At 49.7% G+C, this 19967-nt stretch overlaps 1 protein-coding gene across 3 annotated transcripts; it reads right to left on the bottom strand.

Annotated features, from left to right (window-relative positions):
• Window positions 1-81: 81 nt before the first annotated feature.
• Window positions 82-9970, bottom strand: TP53INP2 (tumor protein p53 inducible nuclear protein 2). 3 transcript variants are annotated; one of them, XM_052650612.1, is made up of 5 exons: window positions 9786-9970; window positions 8663-8772; window positions 4883-5064; window positions 4002-4299; window positions 82-3469 (listed from the first exon to the last, which is right to left on the bottom strand). In XM_052650612.1, exons 3-5 carry the CDS (start codon window positions 5007-5009, stop codon window positions 3220-3222), a joined length of 675 nt encoding a protein of 224 aa, XP_052506572.1. In that variant the 5' UTR covers window positions 5010-5064; window positions 8663-8772; window positions 9786-9970; the 3' UTR covers window positions 82-3219. The 3 variants fall into 3 exon arrangements, with proteins under 3 accessions (XP_052506572.1, XP_052506571.1, XP_052506573.1); XM_052650611.1 differs by lacking the exon at window positions 8663-8772; XM_052650613.1 differs by lacking the exon at window positions 8663-8772 and having other exon boundaries at window positions 4002-4179.
• Between the last annotated feature and the right edge of the window lie 9997 nt (window positions 9971-19967).

Genomic DNA, 19967 nt, shown 5'->3' with positions numbered 1-19967 from the left:
TAATAACACCATGTCAATACTGTGTTTGAGATTGCAAAGTACTTCTCCAACTTTAGCTCTACTCAGGAAGAAAGCATAATGTGCTTTAAATAGATTTTTATTTGTTTTTCTTTATATTAACTTTTTCTCCCATAGAGGAATAACATTACAGTCTAACAATCAGAATCCTGTTACACACATCCACAGGCATGCCACGTGACCAGGCTGAGGGGGTTGTGTCCTCGAGTCTGCAACATGTCACAACATGGTCAACCAGAGTCTCCTCTTTTCAGCCGGTCTCAACACAAAACACCCAAGAGGGATGCACTCATCTTACTGGTTCCACCCGGAACCAGGGGGCAGGGCAAGAGGAAAGGTACATGGGGCCATGTTATGTCTGCCTTCAGTCCCCTCACAGAAAGCCACATGGATCTGAGGAGTCATCCAGGAGCTCTGGTGGGGTCCTCATTGTACCTGACATCATGTGTCAGAGCAGACTACCAGGGTTCCAGACAGGGGTCAAGGAGCAAGTATACTCCAAAACAGCAGCACACTGCATTCATACACACGCGGTACCCTGGTGGGGCCAGACTGGCAAGAGCTGGAAACGACACCCAGCTTGAAGAGAGCTGTATTGGGGAATTACTGGAAGTTGTCCTTTAATGTAACTGGGACACACTCTAGAAATGGGTCCCTCTCACATAACTGAGTTTTGGCAAAGCGCTGGTAGTGCTGACATGAAGTAATACAGTCTGGAACAGACTTCTCCAGGGTCTCTGAAAACATCATAAGGACAGACTCTCTAACCTCCTCCTGTCTGAGGTTGCATAGGACTTTGTGAGTTCTGGTTCCCTCATGTATTCAAGTTCTGTGATTTAAAAAAAAATCCTGAAGCATGCTCAAGGTGAAAGGCACGTACACAGTCAGTACAGTATGACGAGGTCTGATGCTTCAGGAGTCAGACTAACAGGAAGACCAACTAGTGTTGGTTCTTAGGGATCTAGACACAATTAAAATATTGCCACACTCAAATGCTACAGAAATCTATAGGAAAGTAAAAAAATATGAGCCTTGCAACCAGCTAGGTGATGATATTGGAGGGTTCTAAAACTACAGGAGCCTTACAGAATTATGGGTAAGGTAGGGGCCTTTCAAAACTGGAGCCAAATGCTCTAACTCACTTTTCCCCCACAGAAGGGTTGTGAACAGCACTGCCCAGAACTGAGCCTAAGCTCCAGCTGGCAGCGAAAGAGTAGGCAAGAAGTGCTGGAGGGAGTTTCAGCTCTTGGAAGTGCTGAAGACCCTAAGCTGGCTGTGATGTAACCAAGGAGTAGCTGGAAGACTCAGAGACTAGGTTGTAACCTTGGGGGGAGGGGCAAGGCTGTCAACTACTGGAGCCCTGGTGGACCAGTGTGGGGACTTTGAACTGCTTTTATATTGTAAATGTGGCTTATTCCCTTGCGTATGAGACCCCAACAGGGCTTCCTCTGTCCCCTTCCCAACATCTGTAGGGCTACCCCCTCCCTTATCCATACAACCCCCATGAGGCCTAGGGTTAGCAGGTCAGGGAGGGCAGCTGCCTTTGCCCTCATGGAACTGCAGAGTTTTCTCTAAACCAGCTTGGCCACGAGGCCTAGAAACCTAGAACTGGAGTGAGGGGGAAGACCTATGTTAATATGTAACAAGAAATATTAAAAGTTTCAGGGAAGAAAGAGCACACACTAGAAAAGGACAGTTAGAAAAAGGAAAGGAGAAGCAACTCGGGGCATCCCAAGAGGCTGTTGCTGGTGTCTGAGCCCAAAATTCAATCCTGCCGTGACAAGGAGAAAGCTGACTGACCTGTCCCGTGTCTCATCCAGGTATCCAGGTCCCCTCTCCCATGTACTTACGGGAGGAGAAGGGAAGAGAAAACCCTAGGGTACCTATTTCTCCCCAGCAGCCTAGAAAGGGAGAGAGCCCTGGGAAAGAAAATGAAGAGAGCCCTCCTTAAAGGCCCTGAACCTGGGCAGGGACTATGGGGATTGGGACAGTGGGGCTCCTGGCCTCCTACCCGGGACTGTTTATTAGCCATCCTGGCAGAATGTGAAATACCAGGCCAGAGGCAAGATAAAGGCTGCACTGCCATTCTTGGGATGGCTTCACCCCACAGCTTGTCTTACCCAGCATCACCATTCTGCATTCTTATTCTGGGGTGTGTCCTTCCCCTGCCTAGAATCCCTCCAGCCTGCATCTCTCCTAAGCTAGTTCTAGCACCTTGGGCATATGAACAGATATCTAGGATGGCAGGGCTTTGCCCAGCCTTTACTGCTAAGTTGACATGTTGCAAGTAAGGGCAGCAAGGTACTAACTAAGCCCTTCAGACACGGATCTGCAGAGGGTTTGATTTCAGGAAGAGATTTGGGAGGTGAATTATAGAAAAGGGATGAGGGAGTAGACTCCAGGCTCCAGCTTGAGAGCAAGGCTTGGCCTCTCTGAGCAAGCACAGTGTGAGCCCCTATTGTGCCCTGCTCCCTACAGCATCTCAACCCGCCTGACCTGACTACCCTTCCAATAGGTTTCCTCTTTTCCTCGATTCCCTCCACTTTCTCCCACTAACTCACATCTCACAGTCCTTTCCCACATACCTTACCTTTCCATGCCTGAGCAACTTCAGGGAGCCCAGCCTCCAGAGGAGAGGGAAGGGGGAGACTAAAGGCAGAACCCTCTAGTCTCACTGGGAGAATCACTGAGTAATAAGGGAGTAGGAGTGAATGCAGGTCCAGACATTAGATAGAGTGAGGCTTGTAAAGTGGGAGCTGAAGGTAGGAAATGAGCCAGATGAGGCTGGAAGAAGACAGTCTCAGAAACAGGAGTGGGTCGGAAATAGAGGACTGGAGGAATGGGGATGGAGAGTGTCAGAGCAAAGATCCAGAAGGGACACCAGGGAAGGAAAGACTGTCAGTGGGGGAGATGGAGGATTAGATGCCAGACAGGGCCAGAAGGTGAGAGCGGGGCTGGGGGGGCGCGGGGTTGCGGAGCGGGGTGAGGGGTGTGTTCAGAGGCAGATTAGAGGATCGGAGACAGGGAAGTAGGGGTGGGAGAGAGGGGCGATCAGCCCACTTGACACACTTAAGAAGGGAGGCTGTGGTATCCAGCCCGAGGTGGGCTGCAGGCGCCCCCTCGATCAGCACACTGGCTGCGGCGGAGGGGCTGGATGGGGTCGGGAGTCAGCGAGGGGTTTGCAGCACGGCCGGGGGAAGCTCAGTAGTTGAACTGGCGCTGGCAGGGCTGGTAGACAAAGCTGCCCTGGTGCTTGGGCCGGCGTGGACGGCTCTCGCGGGCGCGGTTCTGCCTCTGCACCACCTTAGCGCTCAGCGCGTGGCGCTCGGCCCGCTGCCGGGCCCGCTGCAGCCGCCGCGCCTGGCCCGCCTTCTCCAGCAGCGCAGCCCGCACCGGCAGAGGGGCGGCGTGGTGCAGGGCCCGGGGTTCGCGGCGAGCAGGCGCCAGCTCCCTGCGGGGAGAGACAGTCAGTCAGGGCTGGACAGATCGAGAGGAGTGCTGGCACCTCCCATTTGTCCCCGCACCCTCCTCAAGGTTTAGTCTCTGCTCAGAGGGGGGCGCCCAATGCCTTTCTCGTGGGTACCAGCCCTTCCTCCAAGCCACCCCGAGATGCCTCCTCGGTCCTAGACGCTAAAGCGGGTAAATGTGGCCCCGTGAAGGCTCAGCTTCAACTTCCGATTCGACCCTGGCCTTCTGTACCCTACCCCCACACTTCCTTAGCTCTGCGGCCTCGCCCTTCCAACCTCAACAGACCCCAAGCGTCTGCTCCAGTCTTTCTCAAGCTCCACCCCAGCCACGAAGCCACGCCTCTCCCAATCTCAAAGGCTCCTTTGCCTTCGGGCCGAGCTACATCCCGGCCCATCGGCCCCGCCCTTTGCCTCGAACACCCGCCTCTAAAGGGTCCTCCCGGGCAGTGCCAGGGGGTTCCTGGGCTCCAAGACACTCCTCTCTAGGCCTCCAGGCTCTGCTCGCGGCCCGCTCACCCGTCGCTAGAGTCTCCGTCAGGCAGGGCAGCTTCATCGTCTTCTGGATGCGGGGAGGGAGGGCCAGGCTCCAGCACTATGGTGCTGCCGGTCACGTAAACGGACATGCTGGGGTGCTCGATGAGGAGGTCCTCCAGGGGGCTGCTCTGGAGGCGGGCAGGCCCGAGTCCAGGCCCCTCTGCAGTAAAACAGGCCGGAGGGGTAACAAACCAGCTTTCATCCATCAAGGAGGGTGCGGGTGGAGGGCGGCCTGCTGGGGCAGCTGCAGCCCCGGGGCTGGGTGGAGCTGTGAAGCTGTCTATGGGTTACGGAAGGAGGGGGCGCAGTGGGGAGACACAGACACACCAGACACACACACACACACACACACACACACCGGACACAATGGAGACACAGACACACCACACACACACACACACCGGACACAGACACACCACACACACACACACACCGGACACAATGGAGACACAGACACACCACACACACACACACACACACCGGACACAATGGAGACACAGACACACCACACACACACACACACACACACACACACACACACACACACACCGGACACAATGGGACAGGGAGAGAAAGGGCATCGTTAGTCAGACCTGTAGCCCCTCCAGCCACACCCACGGGGCACCCACAAATCTCGACCTGCTGCCCTAGGGCGCTTGAGGTGTGGACTGCAACACCTCTGCCAGGAGAGAGCCCCAGCTTGCATGGGACGGCGCTGTTACCCCTACCTCCAATGCTACTGCTTCAGCCCCAATTTGCCTTGGGAACTCCCCAGTCCCCTAGCAGCTCCCTGCTCATGGCTGGACTATGTGCCCTAATGAAAACTTCACAGGCTCAGGAGTCAGTCCTGGCCCCAGACTCACCGGGCAGGTCAATGATGAGCCAGCCATCCACTTCATCTTCCTCAGAGACGAAGGCTTGGGGGCAGTCGGGGTCCTCGGCAGCAGGTGGTGGGGGACTGAAGAAGAGGCTGGTGAGGCGCTGAAGCATGGTGGGGGAGCAAAGAGGCCTGGGGGAGGGGGATGGTCTATGGCAGTGCAGAAACCTGTGAGGTAGAGAGGAGTCAGAGGTACCAGGGACTGCTCTCCCCTCAACTCCTGGCTGGGGATACCTTCCCCAGCACCCAAAACATTGATAAGAGTACAGTGGAAATGTGTGGGAAAGCTTTGCCCTGTGCGTGTATGTGTGTGTGTAAACACATTTGTGTGTGTGTTGTTTGTTCACTTTCTGCTAAGTCAGCCTGCCTTCAGGCTTTTCTGTTTTTTGTATGACCTTAGAAGTTATTTTGGAGAAGGCAATGGCACCCACTCCAGTACTCTTGCCTGGAAAATCCCATGGATGGAGGAGCCTGGTAGGCTGCAGTTCATGGGGTCCTTAAGAGTCAGATACGACTGAGCGACTTCACCTTCACTTTTCCCTTTCATGCCTTGGAGAAGGAAATGGCAACCCACTCCAGCGTTCTTGCCTGGAGAATCCCAGGGACAGGGGAGCCTGGTGGGCTGCCATCTATGGGGTCGCACAGAGTAGGACACAACTGAAGTGACTTAGCAGCAGCAGCAGCAGAAGTTATTTTAACGTATCTGTGCTTTAGTTTTCTCATCTGTCAAATGGCAAGAATAATAGTATCCTCCTCTCAGGCCTTAAAGGAATTAAATGAGCTAATAATAGTATCCTCTTCTGGGCTCTCATGAGAATTAAATGAACTAAACACAAAGTGCTCAGAACAGTACCTGGATACAGACTAAGCATTCAATAAACTAATCAACTGGTTTATTATTAATAATTGTTAATATGCAAGCTCTAGGACTGATATATAAGACTCTATCAGGGAAGGTCCTCAAAGGACTGTATGTCCAACCTGGACCTTGAAGGGTAAAAACACTTCTCCAGGCAAGGAAGAAATTGCCCAATATTGTGATTATTTATCATCATCATCATCATATAGCTAATATTCATGTGCCAAGTACTGTGTTAAGCCTTTAACCTATTACCTCATGTAATCGTCATAATAACTCTAGGAAATGGATATAATTATTAGCCCTCTTTTACAGGTGAAGAAATTGAGGCTCAGAGGCATAAGATGATTTGCCTAAAATCTTACAGCTAGTAAGACACAGAGAAAGGATTCTAATCCATGCAGATTCCAGATCACTATACTCCATTGCCTTTGCTGAGTATCTGTCTGGGTTAGGCATTTTTAATTTAGTGACCTGGGACCATGGTCCATGTGTATTTTTCTGAACTGAAGGACCTTGGTTTTCATCATGATTCCCTAAACAGCAGTCCTTGACCCCAGAGATTAAGAATCACTACTTGAGGGGACTTCTCTGGTGGTCCAGTGGCTAAGACTCCGGCCTCCCAACTCAGGGGCCCAGGTTCCATCCCTGGTCAGGGAACTAGATCCCACATGCTGCAACTCAGAGTCCACATGCTGCAACTAAAGATCCCACATGCTGCAACGAAGACTGAAGATCCCGAGCGCTGCGACTAAGACCTGGTACAGCCAAAAACAATTTAAAAAGAAAAACAAAAAAAGAACCACTACTTGAGCCTGTGTGGCTTGAAAAGGGCTCACTAGCAGAAATCCCACAGAACAGCTACCATACATAAACCTCAACTGTGTCTGTCAGATGAAGGTCCTATTTCCACAGGCCCTCTACCCTCATCCCCACTATTTCCAAGCTCCTGCTCAAGGATTGCATCCCTGGTTAGGGAGGAAGATCAGGTTGCCTGGTCCCAGGGAAACAGCAGGTCAGTGGGAGGTGATGATGGAGGGAGAGAGCTATCAGACCCCAAGACCCCTTAAGGATGAGGACTGAGGGTTGGACCAGGACTCAAGCCCTCTATCAGTCCTTCCCTGGCTGAAGATGAGAAAGGAAACTCCCTGCTCCAGGAATGGAAACAGCCTACTTCAGGACTAGACCTGGTTTAGGGGCTGCTGGCCAGGCCCCCTGGATGTCCCTAAAGCTTGACTCTCCTGAAGCTAGCCAACAGTTTTGCTACTCAGCTACTTGTCACCTTCCTCTAAGGATGTTTCCACACTTTCTATAAAGCTCCCTGGGGATACAGTCATACTTCCATTCCCTGGAGGCATTCTACTCTTATTGCAAACCCACCTGGGGTATTTCTATGGTTGTTGCACATCTTCCAATCCCTGGGTATATTTTTCACACTTGCCACAGAATCACCTAAGCTCTACACCCTGAGAGTATGTATACATTTGCAGACCCCACAGTGAGCTCCAGAAGGAAGTGGTGCCTGGGTGTTGGCCTCCCTGGTGGTAGATTTTCAGGGATTATGAAAGGTTGGGTCACCCTCAATCAGTGCCCGCCCAGCACAAGCCACATATCCCAGCCCATTTGTAGCCACAGGGAGTTAGTGACTCAGTTACCAAAAATTCAGAGAGTTTGACCCCTCCTGAAGGAAGGGAAAGACTGGGGCCTTGATGAGGCACACCCTGTTTCCAAGGACCTACTGCTTCATCGAGAAAATGGAAAGAAAGTGAACAGGTGTTTCAGAAACCATGATATTCCCCAACCCACTTTATAAGCTGAGGGTCAGAGGACATAAGTCCGTCCAAAGACACACAGCTAGATGGTGGCAGAACAGGCCTAGCACCAGGTCACTGAGCCTTCGGTCCAAAGTGTACACAGTCAGGAACCCCTCAGTAAACAATCCCCCAAAATATAACGATGCAGGGGAGACGGGGGAAGTCAGACAGGAGTCAGATTTTGATCAAGTCACTGCCCCTCTCAGGGGGCCCTCTGTCCCGCTATAAAAGGGTCTGAGGTTCCTGGCACGGAGATTCATCCTGCATTTACCAGAGCACCCACTGTGTACCAGAGTCTGCTCCAGGCCTCTTCAAATTACAAACCGATTGAGGTAAGGAAGGCTTAGGGCTGGGAAAGCTCCCTGCCCGAGGTCACACAGCAAGTCAGTGACAGAGCCAGAAGTGACAGCCTCACCAGCCAGCCAGTGCCCGCCCCCTCTCATGACCACAGAGGGAGGCTCCCAGAATTTTTCTTTCCCAGCCCTGCCAACTTCCTGGTTCTCACATTCCCAGTTCTGCTCCTGGGAGAACCATTCCCTTTAAAAACTGCAACAGCTGTGCCCGGAATAACACTTGATCCCCAAGCCACCTCTACCCCAGCCCATCTGTGAGCAGAGTCTAGGCTGAGATAGGACTCTTGGTCCAACCCATAGGCCCATCTATTTGGAAAGTCAGAGGCTCTCCTGCTCAGTGTCTGGTGCTTCTCTGTGAGCAGAGAGGGGAGCACACGCTTTGTAATCATCAGCACTAGTCCAGGTCAATCCTTTCTAGCTGGCAGCTCTGAGGGTGCAAGGTGAAAGTGATAGTTGCTCAGTTGTGTCCAACTCTTTGTGATCCCATGGACTGTAGCCTGCCAGGCTCCTCTGTCCATGGAATTCTCCAGACAAGAATACTGGAGTGGGTTGTCATTTCCTTCTCCAATGGATCTTCCCGACCCCAGGGATCGAACTCTGGTCTCCTGCATTGCAGACAGATTCTTTACCATCTGAGCCACCAGGGTGGGAGGTGAAGGACAGCCAAACAGAGGGAACTCTCATCTCCACCCCATCCCAACACTGGCCCGGGAGACACTCTGATGCAGCCATTGACTCACCTTTCTGTGGCCAAAACAGCTGGGAGGCAGTGATTTTACTGGGTTCCAGAACTCTGAGGTACAGAATGAGGATGGGGGCCTCAAAAGGGGACCCAGTCTCCAGAGACCTCCTGGAAAAAGATCCAGGAGTGAGGAAACCTGGGAGCATTATCAAATTTGGATGGGGCTTAGCCCAAGTGGTTGGATGGCATCACCGACTCATGAGTTTGAGTTGGCGATGGACAGGGAAGCCTGGCGTGCTGCAGTCCATAGGGTTGCAAAGAGTCCCACACGACTGAGCGACTGAACTGAACTAACCCAAGTAGAGTCTTAGGTGCAAGGAGGATGTGTAACTTGTTATTTGTAATAAGCTTCTACTAGGTATGTGCCAGTGGCTAATGCATCCGCCACTCACGAGGGAGGCATGACTCTAATGAGCTGCACGACCTCGAGTAAGCCACCTCCTCTCAGGGCCTCGGTTTCTCCTTCCATGAAATGGGCTCTAAGACCCCTCGTTCGGGGGCGGGGAACGACGTCAGCTAAGGCGCTGCACACAGGTCAGGGATTAGGAGAATGTTATTATGTTAGTCCCAGGGGCGCAGAGCCTGGAGCCAGAGGGAGGAGATTGCACCACCACTTGGCGCTGCCCCAGCGATCTAGAGTTCAAGCTTCAGGGGCTCCTGAACTTCTGACAACCCCCTCCCCCTATCTAGACCCAGTAGCGCCTTCGGAACCTCTCTCAAGTCTCTTCGAACCTCTCTCAGGTGTCAAGGACAAAGTAGAAGATCAGAGGTTTGACCTCAGCTCCTGGGTTAGCCCAGGAAACAAGAGGGCCCTCTGGTCCCGCTGCCTTCAGCGTCCCTCACTCTTGGGCCCAGTTCCGACCCAGCGCCCAACGGGTCACCGGAGGACAAGCGACCCGAGTCGGGAGGGGGTGGGGGGGCGGTGCCGGCCTTGGTGACGTCTCAAAGTCATATGCAAATAGAGAGACGTCACGGTCTACCGGGCGGGGGCAGCCAATCCGAAGCCCAGAATGCAGCCCCGGCAGCCGCCCGCTGAGACTGACAAAGACCCGGGAACTGGGGGCGCGGGGCGTGTCTCGAGGCTCCAGGAGCCCCCCAGGCCAAAGCCGGTGGGAACTCACCTGGGGACTGGGGGCAGTGCGGCGGGCCCAGGTGGCGCTGAGGTAGTTGTGAGGCGGAGCGTCCCGGGATCGGCGGCGGATCACAGGCCCGGCAGCATTGCGGGGGCTGGGCTGGGAGCGAGTCCGGCGCTCAGAGTGACTGCGCTCGCGCGCCGGGCTTTGAGTCTACAGCCGCGGCTGCTCGACTCACCGCACAAATTGGAACGTTCAAACAGCTGATTGTGACGTCACAAAGGGGCCCGCCCGCCTCGCGTCACCGCCCGGCCGAGCGGCGGCCAATCCCAGGCTGCGGATCCCCGCCCCCCCCACCCCGCCGCCTCCTCCGCGGCTAGCCGGCTAGTGGCTCCCTCGCGGGGATCCCAGACTCCCAGGCTAGGGAAGAGGAGGCCTGGAGAAACAACTGCTGGAAGCTTGGACCGCCCTGCCCCTGGGCGACCCACGGACCTCTCTAAGAGGGGGGTTACCACGCGTTCCTACGAGACCCCCATCTTTCTGCACACCCTCCGCATCTGTCAGCTCCCTCACCTCTCCCGCCGCCTCTCTTGTCCTTTCACCTGCATCTTACACTCAGGTCCCTCAGTCTGTACAGTTTTCTCAACTCCACACCACGTTCGTGCACCCCAGCCTCCTCACCACCCGTCTCCCGGCTCTGCCTTTTCTGTCTCCCTTTCTTAGCCGTACACGCTCGCTGCTTTCCCACTCCTTTTTTTTCCTGTGCTGGGCAAGCCTAACAGGTGGGAGACAACCCTCTTCCCTGGTTCCAGGGGATCGCAGGAAGTATAGACGAGTTGGTTAGGCTGACAGGAAAATTTTGCCAGTAGAACTTGGAGAGGAATTGCTTTGGGCTAAATAAACATTGACCTAGAGAGTACTCTGCACTGGAACGTTTACACATCTTGTGCGTGTGTGTGCTCAATCGTGTCCGACTCTTTTGTGACCCCATGGGCTGTGGCCTGCCAGGCTCCTCTGTCCATGGGATTTCCCAGGCAAGAATACTGGAGTGGGTTGCCATTTCCTTCTCCAGGGGATCTTCCGGATAGAACTTGCCTCTCCTGCATTGGCAGGCAGATTCTTTACCCCTGGCTACCTGGGAAGCCCTTACACACCTTATTTAATCCATATTGCTACTGGGGCTGGACAGAAAAGTGAGAGACAGGGATTGATTGATTATTAGAGTGGGACCCAACTGGGTGACTAAACACCACCACCACCACACAGGGAAACAGATCTCATGGTTAGTATATAGATTCATACTCAGTAATGTATTCAACAACAACTATTGCTGCTGCCAGACCATTAGCTGACATTTCTGAGCACTTACTGAGTGCCAGGCATTGTGCCATACTGCTGTATATGTGTTTTTATTCTTCACAACAACAGAAAAGGTGTGTGTTATCCCCATTTTCAAGTTGAGGAATCAGGGTCACACAGTTACGGTAAATGGCAAAGCCAGGATTTGAACACATAGTTCCTGGCTCCAACACTCTCCGCTCTCTACAAGCACCAGATAATCAAAGCCGGAGGGTGCTTCAGCCTCCCCCAGGAAACCTGGGCTTCGTCCTTTCCCCAAACTTGCTGTGTGACCTCAAGCAAGTCATGTCATCTCTCTGGGCCTCAATTTTCATATCTATCAAAACATCCAAGTTACCTTTTAGAGATTCTTTCAAAGTCATCACCGTCAGGATTCTTCCAGTCCCATATTCTAGGCCCCCATCATTCCCAGTGGCCTGAGAAGAGGCTGGAAAGACCACAAGTACACATCCTCAGCATCTCCAGAGGTTGTGCGTCCTCTCTCAGTAGAGCAGGGCTGGTGGGGATGAATCTGAGCACTGCCCATCTGTCTCACTGGGAGGGGGGGTTGCGGGGGAAGAGAACTAGGCCAGAGCTTCTGCTCTGCTGATAAAATCCTGTCCCGGCCTAATCTGAAACCCCAGAGGGACTCCTCAATCCTAGCAACTAGAAGGAACCGGGAAACAATACCCAGTGGCTTGGGGAAGAGGGGTAGCAGTGAGGGAGCAGTGTTTTGGCCCTTGGAGTGGTATCCCCAAACCATCCTCATTCTTTGCAACCTTGAGCCTCTGCCCATCACATCTGCTTCCTGCTAACCTCAGCCTCTCTTCACCTCTTGCGGACTTAAACTGGATAATCCCTAATACACCTCTCTTGTCACATCATTTGCCTGTGCTAAAACCTCCTGTGGCTCCCACAGTACCACGCCCCTTAATATGGCATTTTTCCCTTCCATGATCCAGCCCCAGTGCTCTCACTTCATTTCTCTTCCTCACTTACATCCACCTTGTGCTATGCTCAGACTCCTATTGTCTCTTCATTCTCCCACACCCATACTTTTGCTCAAGCTTTCTCCTGGAATTCCCTGTTCAGGCTTTCTGAATTCAGAGTTTTTCTGTCTTCAAGGTTCTACTCACTCCTTCTTCCTCTAGGTCACATTTCCTGTCCCCACCCAGGTGTCCAGAACTACCTTGATAGACAGTACAATCATGTATTTGTTCAATAAACAGTAAGTGATGATGACTAATTGTGTATATGTGTTTTCCCAAGTAGACTGTGGGCCTCCCAAGGGCAGGAGCTTTGTCTATATACTTCACTCAGCCTGTGCTGGGCCTGGCATAGAGTAGATGCAACCAAAGGTTCAACAGCTAAAGGTTGGAGAACGGGGGATAGATTAGGAATTTGGAATTAAAATATACACGCTACTATATAGAAGACAACCAACAAGACATCCCTACTGTATAGTACAGGGAACTATACTCAACGTCTTGTAAAAACTTATAATAGGAGAGAATGTAAAAAAAGAATATAGATGTGTATGTATAACTGAATCACTTTGCTGTATACTTGAAACTAACACAACATTGTAAAAAATATATTTCAATTAAAAAATGTAAAGGCTCAGCTCAAGAGAAATGATTGGTATGAGAAGACTCCTATACCTGGACCCTTAACCCTGGTACAGGAAGCATTCTATTGGGCATAGGATTATGGTCCCCCAAGCCCAGGGAAAAGGTTTCTTGTCATACACTCTGGTCCCCTAAATGGCCTGGATTCTGTTCCCAATCTTATAAACCCTGTGTACAGGCAGATAGGCCAGATCTCAGCCTTACATTTCTCATGAGTCAAAGGTATCATGAAAGTGGAGTGGCTGAGCCTAGCAGAATCCCCTCCTGAAACCCCTGGGACCTATCCCTCTCTACTGCAGATATTTACTGTTAGGGCTGGAGAAGACCTCAGAGCTCAGCTCATCCCCAGATTTTCATTTTATAGATGGAGAAACTAAGGCACCCTGAGACACAGAGATTAAGTTACTTGTTTAGAATTATAAAGCAACAGAGTCATCTACTGACCTTGGTTGGCACTGGAGTGGGCTTAGTATTCTGGGACCCTGGCCTGGCCTGGGCATCATGCTGAAGGTAATCCTGGAATCTCATTTCCAATCAGACATAAGGTGCCACTCCTGTACACACACATACACACGGGCATCTATGTGTATACATGAGACATCCATGTACAAACATACACGTGCACATGAGCTCACATTTGCAGAGTTAACAGATGCTCATGCCCTTCTAATCTTTGCCCAGATGTAAGCACCTGCCGAATATTTCTTTTTTGGCTGCAGGGCACATGGGATCTTAGTTTCCCAACCAGAGATCAAACTCATGTCCCCTGCATTGGAAGCACAGAGTCTTAACCCCTGGACCACCAGGGAAGTCCCAAAACTAGCCCAGTTTTTCAGGCTCCAGGGTTGGAGGTCAAGAGGCCTCTCTTCTATCTGGGCCTTGGGCTTCCCTTTAGTGAACTCTGGGGTCTCCCTAATGGCATGGGTTTCCTCCACTTCAAAGGGCAGAGATGTGTCAGCCTGGGTGTATCCCTCATGGGATCTTGCATGTACTCAAAATTATGAGCCCCCTGGAGAACTAACTCACCACTGCCCTCTCTTCTCTTCCCCTCTGAAATAGAGAGCAAGAGCCTGGTGGGCAGTTTGGAATCTGATGAAACCAGAAGGTCCTGATCACTCTAGACACACAACCCCCCACCCCGAACTAGCCCTAGATTTACAGAGTTAAACAAACCATATTAATGACGATACTCTTAGGACCTCTATGTGCCAGGTATTATGTGTGTGCTAAGTTGCTTCAGTTGTGTCTATTTGCGACCCTATGGACTGTAACCCTCCAGCTTCCTCTGTCCATGGGATTCTCCAGGCAAGCATATTGGAGTGGGTTGCCATGCCCTCATCCAGGGGATCTGCCCGACCCCCAGATGGAATCCATGTCCCTTATGTCCCCTGCATTGGCAAGCGGGTTCTTTACCACTAGCACCACCAGGGAAGCCCATTCTACATCCTTACCTGTGTTGATAACTCCTTTAATCTCCACAACCTAATATAGATAAAATTTATTCTTCTCATTTTACTGGTGAAAAAACTGAGACAGGGAAAGAAATTTAATTGGTAAAGCCAGCTAAAGCAAACATAATCCCCATATTCCCCCAAAAGACTGACCTATGCCTTAACCAAGGGGCACTTCCTCAGAACCTATACTCAAAAAACTTTGTTGTTCAACCAAGAGATGTTTGAATTGGGGGTAACTGTGGTGTGTGTGTGTGTGTGTGTGTGTGTGTGTGTGTGTGTGTATACACCATGTAAAAAACCTTGGCCCGATTGTCGGTAAATCCAGATTTCAATCCTGGTTCTATCCTAGGTTCATTGTCCAAGTCACTTTCTTTGTCTGTGCCTCAGTTTTCTCATCTGCAAAATGGCTGGCTCTGTATTCTATGTGCTTATATGTTCGATAATAAATAACGTACAACTATAAAGACTGTGTGTGAAAAAATGTACAGTATTTTTTAAAAAATCATTTTCCTGAGCAGCAGACCCTCCTATGTTGGCCTTGAAGGAGCAAACTGCCGTGTTGTGAAGATGGCCACATGGCAAGGACCCAAGAGGGACTTCTGGAAGCTGAGAGTGGTCCCTGCCCAAAATACTAGGAAAACGGAAATCTTAGTAGTACAGCAGCAAGAAAATGAATTCTGCCCATAACATGAGGGAGCCTAGGGCCAAACTTTCCCTATTTGGGTCTCCAGATGAGAACACGGGCTTGATTTCAGCCTTGTGAGTGTGTTGAAAAGTTTTTTTGCGTGAAAATTAAGAAGCAGTTTGAGTTATTCATCTTACTCTAGTACATTTTGTCTTATTGCAAATAATTTCTTTTGCTGAAGTCATATAGTTGAAATCAAGTAATTTGCATATGTGGGATGCAAATCCAGGGTATATATCTCAGCTAAAAGGCACCTTCCTCCAATAAGTTCTCCAAGCTGTCTTTGAAAAGAATTAACCTGTCACTCCTCAGAGCCTCCAAAACAAACACATTGTCTGCCTGTCTGTTAGAGCACTGTACATTTTGAATTCACCACATACTCAGAAATACCTAGTTTCTTTCCAGGAGATATCTAACCTTTTCTATACTGGAGAATCTCTTTCAGTGTAACATGCTAAGTTGCATCAGTCGTGTCCGCCTCTTTGCTACCCTATGGGCTGAAGCCCACCAGGCTCCTTTATCCATAGCATTTTCCAGGCAAGAATACTGAAGTGGGTTCCCATGCCCTTCTTTCCCCCCACCCCCACCCCCTTAATTTGTCCACCCTTTATTCTTTTTTTGTTTGTTTGTTTTACAAGATCATTTTGCCTTATTTTGGAGATTAAATTACAGTGCAGTGCACAAGTTAAATGTAGGATTCAATAAATTTTGACAGATGCATACATTCGTGTAACTCACTGTAAGAAACTGTTCCCATAGGTCCCAAGTCTGCATGTCCTTTTTTTAAAGTTTCACATATTTATTACTGAGCCTCATAGACTGCTAGTGAAGAAACAGGAAACATCAGGAGCCAAGCATTCCATCTCCCCCATAAGCTGTTCAGACAGTAGCGATGTTGTCACTGAGACTTGGTTGGTTAATATACAAGTGATCTTAACACACAGCATGTGTGCCACTTGATATAGGAGGCTTCTTATAGACCCCGCTTGGTTCTTCTCCAGTGTCTTCTCTTGGAGTTGCACCTGATTTTATTATTAGTTTTCATTCAAATCCATTGAGGAATGGGACAATTCTGCTTTTGTTTCTTGGCTTCGAATCGCTTGATCCTGAAAGTCTTGTGAGAAGATCCATGCCCTTCTCCAGGGAATCTTCTCAACCCAGAGACTGAATCCATGTATCTTATGTCTCCTGCATTTGCAGGCAGGTCCTTTACCACTTGCGCCACCTGGGAAGCCCCTTCAGTGTAAGCAGACATATAATCAAAGACTTTAAAATGCAGGGAGATAAGGGCTGTGAAAGTCATTCAGTTGTGCCTGACCCTTTGCGACCCCATGGACTATACAGTCCATGGAATTCTCCAGGCCAGAATACTGGAGTGGGTAGCCTGTCCCTTCTCCAGGGGATCTTCCCAACCCAGGAATTGAACCCAGGTCTCCCACATTACAGGGGGATTCTTTACCAGCTAAGCCACAAGGGAAGCCCAAGAGGCTAGGATAGTGATTAGAACAAGGAACTAGGGGAATCTGGGGGGAAAATAAAGGATCCATGGAAGCCTTCCTGGAAAAGAGGACACCTGAGATGGGCTTTGAAGGATGAGTAGAAGTTGACCTTGGGGTTGAAAGGCCAGGGATATGATTCAAATCAGGAGCCCTCTAGGATTTCCCTGGTCATCCAGTGGTTAAGACTCTATGCTCTCAATGCAGGGGGCTCAGGTTTGATCCTTGGTCAGGGACTTATATCCCACATGCTGCAACAAAAGATCCTGCATGCCTCAAGGAAGATAGAAGATCCTGCATGCTGCAACTTAAGATATGGCACTGCCAAATAAATAAATATTAAAAAATATATATATCAGGAGCCCTACACCCCTGTCTTGGCTCTGCTTCTGACTTGCTTTAGGTGATTCTCTGACCTTCAGTGGGCCTCTGTTTCTCTGCATGACAGGGAATTCCTCTGGGGCTTCTGCAGTGGCCCCATGGTAAAGAATCCACCTGTAATGCAGGAGGTGCAGGAGACATGGGTTTGATCCCTGGGTTGAAAAGATTCCTCTGGAGGAGGGCATGGCAACCCAGTTCAGTATGCTTGCCTGAAGAATCCCTTGGACAGAGGAGCCTGGCAAGTTACAGTCCATAGGGTCACAAATAGTCGGACACGACTAAAGCCACTTGGCACACACGCCTGGGGAATTCCTTTGCCTGCTCACTTTTTTTCTGCCTGTTGCTTTCTAAGGAGAGTTTTTTCTTGTCTGACCACTTTCCAGGCTTTTTAGGTAGAGAACTGGGATAACAGGGAGACAGAAACAGGACAGAGAAGTGACAGGAAAGAAGGAAGCAAAGAAAAAAGCAAGACTTGTGGAAAAGGGCCTGGGGGACAGTTTCTGATGGGAAATGACAGATTTGGTAAGTGAGCAACACTGAGAGGCAGCAGTGGGGCTTGGGAGGACTGGTGAGAACAAAGGAGATTCTAAAGAGTGTTGACAAGGGGTGGAGACCCTTTGATGTCTCTTGAGAGTTACAGATAAATATTAGAGTCATTTTTAAATTGCTCTTGGGAGCTGGACTATTGTTCTTGGATTTACTACATTTTTATCCATTTTTGAATAGTTTAAAATGGACATGATTTGAAATCTCAGAGAACAAAGGGTAAAAGTTTCCCTCCCATTTTTTGCCTTTGGGACCCTCCAATCAACTTCTAGTCCCTAGGGGGGACTGCTGTTACCAGCTTCTCGTGTGAACTGTCAGAAATAATCTCTACATGTACAAGCATGCATATGTAGGTATGATCCCCCTATTTTGAACACAAATGATAGTGTACTATGCACACTTTTCTGAAATTTGCTTTTTTTAAAATTTAACAATACATGTTGGAGAAGAGTCCCTAGCAGTATATACAGAGCTGCCTAATTCTTTGTTAATAGCCACATAGTCTCACATTCATTGTCTCACATTAAGGATGGATTGAAGTTTATTCAGATAGTCCCCTATATTTAAACCTTTCATTTGTTTGCAACAATTTGCCCTTCATACTGCAGTTCTTGAAAGTGATGTTAAAGGTGCTAAGCCTGAGCCACTTGGAAGCCTCGGATTTATTTGGATACTGGGAGCTTTTGGACTCAATGATGTTTTTTGACAGATTCTGATCCATCCTCTGGATCAAGCTCTTCCTACTGCCTTTTCCCTCGGTTCTGCCCACCCTGTTGTTGGGACCCGGAGTGGTAGCTTCAGCTCTTCACCATGGCCTGCTCTCTGAAGTCCTCAGAACTCTTCCTGCGTCTTAAAAATCCTCCAGGACTCTTGATTCCAGCCAAGAGTCTACTGCCAGGAGTTGTGGGCAGAAAAGCCAGAGACAGAGGCTCTGTGCACGTGCTCAGTCACTCAGTCGTGACTGACACCCTACCATGCTCTGAACTGTAGCCTACCAGCCTCCTCTGTCCATGGGATTTCCCAGGGAAGAATACTGGAGTGGGTTGCCGTTTCCTCCTGCTCAGGGATCGAACCCCACATCTCTTGTGTCTCCTGCATTGGCAGGTGGGTTCTTTACCACTGAGCCCAACACCTGGGAAGCCCAGAGGCTCTGAGTAGAGTGTAAATACTTGTTGATCTGCTCCAAGACTTTCCTGGGGCCTCCCTGCTTATTCTTCATTGCTAGTTGGTTTTCTGTTTCTTCATTGCTAGTTGGTAGGACTTTCCCCTACCTTTCTGCCAGAGGAATTCACTGGGTCTACTCTAAGATCCTGGGGCAGGACCTTACCTATGAACCTTAAAAAAAAAAAAAAGTACCTTCTTGAAGGAGAAAAAACCCTTCTACCTGTAATAGAATTGCATGGAATGGTATTTAGAGATCATTTAGTGGCACAAATTTACAAATATGGGAACTGAAGTCTGGATGAGAGGGTAGGACTAGCCCAGGGAACAGAATATGTGAGCAAGAGGGACAGAACAGGAACTTGAGGCTTCTACCTCCAGGTCTAACCTCTTCACCCTCTCCTCCTAGAGTTCAGACTTAATTCATCTTTATTCTCTCAAAATGTAGGACTTCCCTGGGGGTCCAGTGGTTGGGAATCTGCCTGCCAATGCAGGGGACATGGGTTCGATCCCTGGTCCAGGAAGATCCCACATGCCACGAGGCAGCTAAGCCTGTGGGCCACACTATTGAAGCCTGCGTGCCCTAGAGCCTGTGCTCTGCAGCAAGAGAAGCCACCGCAGTGAGAAGCCCACACACTGCAACTAGATAATCCCCCTACTCGCTGCAACTAGAGAAAGCCTGTGCACAGCAACAAAGACCCAGCACAGCCAAAAATAAATAAAAATAAATGTTTAAAAAAGATATCATGCTTTACAGAAGAAACCAGAAGCAAAAGAGTACATGCCATAGGATTCCATTATAAGAATATCTAGAACAGGCAAAAGTAATTACATACGGACAGGAAGCAGATCCATAGCTTCCTGGGGATGAGCGGATGGACTGACTACAAAGGGGAGTGAGGGAACTTTCTAGAGTGGTAGAAGTGTTCTGTTTTGATTGTGGGATGGTAGGGTAGATATATTTGTCAAAATTGATTATACCTCAAAAAAGTGATTTAAAAGAACAAAAAAAAGGCAACACTGAAATATATTTACTCAATTTAGTTAAGAAAATACAATGTGACCACTGACCTACATGCTCAATCAACTCGCACCAGCTCCTCTGAGTTTGCTGCTGCTGCTGCTGCTAAGTCGCTTCAGTCGTGTCCGACTCTGTGCGACCCCAGAGACGACAGCCCACCAGGCTCCCCCGTCCCTGGGATTCTCCAGGCAAGAACACTGGAGCCATTCATAACTCCCAGGTCAGAGGCTTGCATCTCTGAGACGAAGTCGTCACAGATTTTGGTCAGAACATCATTTCCTTTAGACTTCTGTTCACTGTGTCATGACCACGGCTCCTGACTTGGGTGGGATTACAAAGCTGGTGACTAATACCTCTTCACTGTCTATCCAGGAGCTGTGTTAACTTGCTAGATTGGATTTTTCTTGCAGGGACTATCAAAGCTTTGTAATTTGTGCCCTTTAGAAAAGAAAAAAAAAAAAAAAGCATTTGTACTAGTAATAATAACCATGGCTAACATTGCTTACTCGCTTTCTCTGTT

This window comes from Budorcas taxicolor, chromosome 13 (assembly GCF_023091745.1).
Source record: "Budorcas taxicolor isolate Tak-1 chromosome 13, Takin1.1, whole genome shotgun sequence".
NCBI classification, from domain to species: domain Eukaryota; kingdom Metazoa; phylum Chordata; class Mammalia; order Artiodactyla; family Bovidae; genus Budorcas; species Budorcas taxicolor.
This window is presented reverse-complemented; position numbering and strand designations above follow the sequence as displayed.